Raw genomic sequence first — 4722 nt, 5'->3', positions numbered from 1 at the left:
CTTGCTCAGCTCTCCAAGCTCATCTTTCACTTCTTCCCCTACTGAGTTCTTTGTTCCAGCAGCAAGGAACTAGCAGATGAGCGAAACTCTCCTTTCTTCCTCTTGGCACAGGCTGCACGCCGCCTTTCTTCTTACCTTGTCCAATTCTGACTTGTCGACGCCTGGTTTATTCCTCTTCGTGTGATTCTTCATACCCTTAAACTCAGTACACAGTTGGGGTCCTCTGTTTATTGAATGGATGACTCTCCCCACCAGGAGGTTTGGTTTCGGGTTATGGTCTTTATTCTGCTTTGTTTCTCAGATTTCTATAGAAATTGTTTGAATTTGGGGGTAGGAGTTAGAGGCAAGCACAGCGTTACCTTCCCCCTCATATTGATAAATAAAATTGCAGAACAGAATCTGGCCCACAGGCATTTTTAAAGACGGACCCACGGAGCCTAATCTGCCCTTTGAAAGGCAAAGTAAACTGCCTCGATTGCGGATTTTCTCAGCACAGGGTACTCCCCGGATTTGTAGTTAGAGTTGAGTTACTGTTGGGAGATGTTGCAGACTCTGCAGAGGGGTCAAGAAGGAAGCTGGGGAGCTTGTGTGAAAAGACAGGCTAGTGCCTGAGCTCCAGGTCGAGAGAAGGCGAGATGCCATCTGAAGTGGTCACCTTCCTCTACCCCTTTCCAACAGAACAGACGGTAGCTTTATTGCTTTAACAATCGCCATTTCTGTTCCAAGGAGACCTAGTTAAGGACCGTGAGAGAATGTAAGTGTAAAGACGCCGTGTCCTCTCGACCTTTGTGCACTGAAAGGTTTACATAGCACCGGGGAGAGCTCACTACCGCGGGTCACCACGGCTCGCTAGCCTCATCCACATCTTCCTTTCCCCCTTGCTCACCCAGGCCAGGACACTGGCTCTGCGGGATTCCAGAGCGCAAGGCGAATCCCCAGGGCTGGTTCCCGAGGGCAGAGAGCGAGGCTGGCGTTCCAGGCACTGTCCGGTAGCTGTATCCACCTCGCGGCCCCATCTTCATTTTTCTGAGGCTGTTAGCCGACTGCCCCGCAGGTCGGGAAGAGGCGGGGCGGTGGGGATAGCCTCTCAGCGCCCCCTAGACGTCGGCAAGTGTCGTCCGGCAGCTAGGGCACCCGCAGCTATCGCCCCTGGCGGAGGGCAGGAGTTTCCAGGGCTCGGGTCGCTACAGTCAACCCCGGGAAGGAGCGCGGAAGAGAGTGGGCGGTGAGAGGCGGAGCAAGGGACGCGCGGGGCGTGGACGCGGCCGGCTTTGGAAAGGCCCCAAGTTAATGAGGCGTGCGCCGGCGGCAGAGCGCCTTTCAGAGTTGGGCTTTTCCCCGCGGTGCGGGCGCCAAGAGCCGCCTTTTCCGCTGGGTGTCACTCGGGGGTGGGGGGGATGGCCCATTCAAAAGCGTCGCGAGGGAGCCAGGCCAGTGCCCTTCAGTGAGCGCTCGCAAGAGGACGGAAAAGGCCCGGAGGCTCGCAGCTCCCGGACCTTGTGGCGCATCAGGACGCGGTTACCCCTCTGCCCGGGCCCCGAGCCGCAACCGCTCTGCCTCTTGCGTGTTAGCCTCCTCTGCGCGCTCCGGGCGGGCGGTCGTGGAAACCGCTGGGGCGAGGACGGAGCGCGTCTGCTGCTGCTGCCCCCAGCCCGGGCGGCTGGAAGTGGAGAGGCCGAGCCCAGCGGCGTCCCCTCCTATGCCGGGAAGATGTTGGAGAGCAGCGGCTGCAAAGCGCTGAAAGAGGGTGTGTTGGAGAAGCGAAGCGATGGGTTGCTTCAGCTTTGGAAGAAAAAGTGCTGCATCCTTACGGAGGAGGGACTGTTGCTCATTCCCCCCAAGCAGCTGCAACACCAGCACCACCAGCAACAGCAACAGCCTGGGCAAGGGCCGGCCGAGCCGTCCCAACCCGGAGGCCCTGCCGTGGCCAGCCTCGAGCCGCCGGTCAAGCTCAAGGAATTGCACTTTTCCAACATGAAGACCGTGGACTGCGTAGAGCGCAAGGGCAAGTATATGTACTTCACTGTGGTGATGGCCGAGGGCAAGGAGATCGACTTTCGGTGTCCGCAGGACCAGGGCTGGAACGCCGAGATCACGCTGCAGATGGTGCAGTACAAGAATCGTCAGGCCATCCTGGCGGTCAAGTCCACGAGACAGAAGCAGCAGCACCTGGTCCAGCAGCAGCAGCCCCCGCAACCCCAGTCCCAGCCCCAGCCCCCGTTCCAGTCCCAGTCCCAGTCCCAGTCCCAGTCCCAGCCGCAGCCCCAACCCCAACCCAAGCTCCAGCCGCTCCACCCGTATGCGCATCCACACTCTCATCCGCATCCGCATCCACATCCACACCCGCACTCTCATCAACTACAGCACCCGCACCAACAACCGCTCTCGCAGCCGCACGGCCACCGACTTCTCCGCAGCACCTCCAACTCTGCCTGAAGGGGGCAGCACCCGGGCAAGACATAGTAACAAGGTAAGGTCCCGGGAACTCCGGCAACCGAGGGCCAGACGAGGATTGGGGCTCAGGGCTGTTAGGATTAGGAAGCGTGTTCACCAGTTGTGACTCTTGGGTGGAAAAATGAGAGGTTATTTTCTGGGTAGGTGAAAAGAGGAGAGGCAAGCCAGAGCCAGGAGATGCCGGGCAGGGAGGGGAGGGTGGGGGACGCGGGCCGGGCAGGGAGTCCTCGGGCACCGCCACCCTCCCCTCCCTGGCCCGAATGCCTTCAGTGGTGTGCGCCCCAGCGACACCTCTGGCTCTTTCAGTTTCTGCGGACTTGAGGGAGCGACCCAGGTGTCTTAACGAGCACGCTTTGTCTGCCTGACTGGCCCGAAGAGAACTGTGTCGTGGAGGAATTTGAGCCACCTACTTCATTCCGTGCCCTTTCTTTCCAGGTTTTGAGGACTTGAGGAAGTGGGACGAGCACCTTCCATTGTCTTCACTTGGATCGAAAGCAAATCTCTCTTCCCCGCACCAGGTCAAATTGTTTGGATATCACCGGACTGATAACTTGGGATTCTTCTTAGTTTTCTGCACACTCTTCATCACAATGCAGGAAACGATTTCAAGTCCAGAAGTCTTTATTTATGAACCTTTGAAAGGATATTCCATTATGGTGGAACTTCTAGGAGAGATGATGTACTGTAATTTTATTTTAATGTATTTTGATTTATGATTATTTATTAGTTTTTTTAAATACTTGTTCTAAGACATTTCTGAATGTAGGCCATTTTCTCAAAAAGGAACTTTCTTTTCAAAAATCTATTCCCTAGTAAGTTCTAATCTTGGAAAGGAAGAAAGGTCAGTGTAGAGGAAAACACTAAGAATTCATTAATTCATTACTCCTAGGGCATTTTCAGAATTTCTCACACTTTCATTGTTATGCCAGGTGGTTGAAATTAAACTCTGTGATATAACTTTTTGAGGGTTTTTTTTTTCCTTAGACATATATGTTGTGTAGAAGTTTAAAGAAGCTAAATGTTTAGAATTTTGTAATTATGAAAATCTAATTGTTTTTCTAAAAGGAAATCAGTAGTAATGCTGTCTAATTCAAAATATTTAAAACATAAGCCAACCTATGGCAAGGTGATCTTGAATGTGTGGTCAAACTAGGTATACTGTTGGGGAGAAAACCTCACTTTTATGTTATCTGTGAAGGGTTTAATAAGGAGAATTCTTTGGTTTCTTAGTAAAAATGCATTATTAGGTGTTTCATTTCAAAAAACATAGTGAAGGAAAAGGGAATCATCCAACTTGTTTGAGAGAACATTTTTGTGTTCTGTCCACAGTCGTAATTACCCTTCTCCAAGGGCTTTGCACACTTTACTTGAACCACATTTTCTTACTTTATTCTAGAAGCATAGCCTAGAATCTTGAAATTTAAAAATACAGTTTGTAACTATTTCAAAGAACTGAGAGTCATATCTTTTTGTTTTCTTACTGAAAATAATGTTGATCAGAAAAACCAACTGTTTTGCTTTTTATTGCTCTGTGAGAAGTTGGAGAGTTATATGTTTTGTTGTTAGGTTAACTAAACTGAGAAATTGAAAAAGAAAAGACTGGATAAACACTGGATTTTCAGTAGGAAAACAACCCCAGTCTTGTTTTAGCAGCCACTTGTTCATGAGGGATTGGGGGTGGGGGGATGTGCTTTTAAAGGTGAAACAAACCCTCTTCTGTGTTAAATCAAAAGGATGGTCAAAATCGACATGGGCAGATGCTACTTGAGTTTAAAACATGCTGTAGATGATACGAGATCCTCTGGGGGGCTGGAAATCACTTCCTATCTGCATGGCTTTACTCATGGGTCTCTGTTTTCCATTATCTTTTTCACAAAGCCTTGATCAGAAATTTTCCAGCATCCAAATTGGGCAGGTCAGTATTAGACGGATGCTAAGTTAATGTGGTCATGAAATGAAAACCGAATTTTATGCTAGAGATATCTTTAGTCTCCCTCCATCTAGAAAGGAGTATTTTGGTCAAATTTCTTTTTAGTGCAATGATGAAATTCTGAGGTCATAACTCTAATCCAAAAAGTTGCAGGGGAAAATGAAAACTTGAGCAAATGACAAGCAGAACTTAAGTGGACTCCCACTTCCAGTGACTGTTTAAGTGTGGTTGTAAACATATGCTGCAAAGATTTAAAAAATCATATATATATATGTACACATATATATGCGCATGTAAATAGGATAGTCAACTGAGCCAAATCTAAAGAGTTAAGGGGA

The 4722-nt window shown here is 49.8% G+C and overlaps 1 protein-coding gene across 1 annotated transcript; it reads left to right on the top strand.

Moving 5' to 3' along the window:
• The first annotated feature begins 1290 nt into the window (after nucleotides 1–1290).
• PHLDA1 (pleckstrin homology like domain family A member 1) lies at nucleotides 1291–3342 on the top strand. The gene is made up of 2 exons (XM_054580297.1): nucleotides 1291–2470; nucleotides 2890–3342. Exon 1 carries the CDS (start codon nucleotides 1291–1293, stop codon nucleotides 2434–2436), a length of 1146 nt encoding a protein of 381 aa, XP_054436272.1. The 3' UTR covers nucleotides 2437–2470; nucleotides 2890–3342.
• Nucleotides 3343–4722: the final 1380 nt, after the last annotated feature.

The sequence above is a fragment of the Pteronotus mesoamericanus genome, unplaced genomic scaffold, assembly GCF_021234165.1.
Source record: "Pteronotus mesoamericanus isolate MK-2021 breed Mesoamerican mustached bat unplaced genomic scaffold, CSHL_Meso_final contig_56, whole genome shotgun sequence".
In the NCBI taxonomy this organism is placed as follows: Eukaryota; Metazoa; Chordata; class Mammalia; order Chiroptera; family Mormoopidae; genus Pteronotus; species Pteronotus mesoamericanus.
The sequence above is the reverse complement of the archived record's forward strand: the minus strand, read 5'-3'. Positions and strand labels throughout refer to the sequence as shown.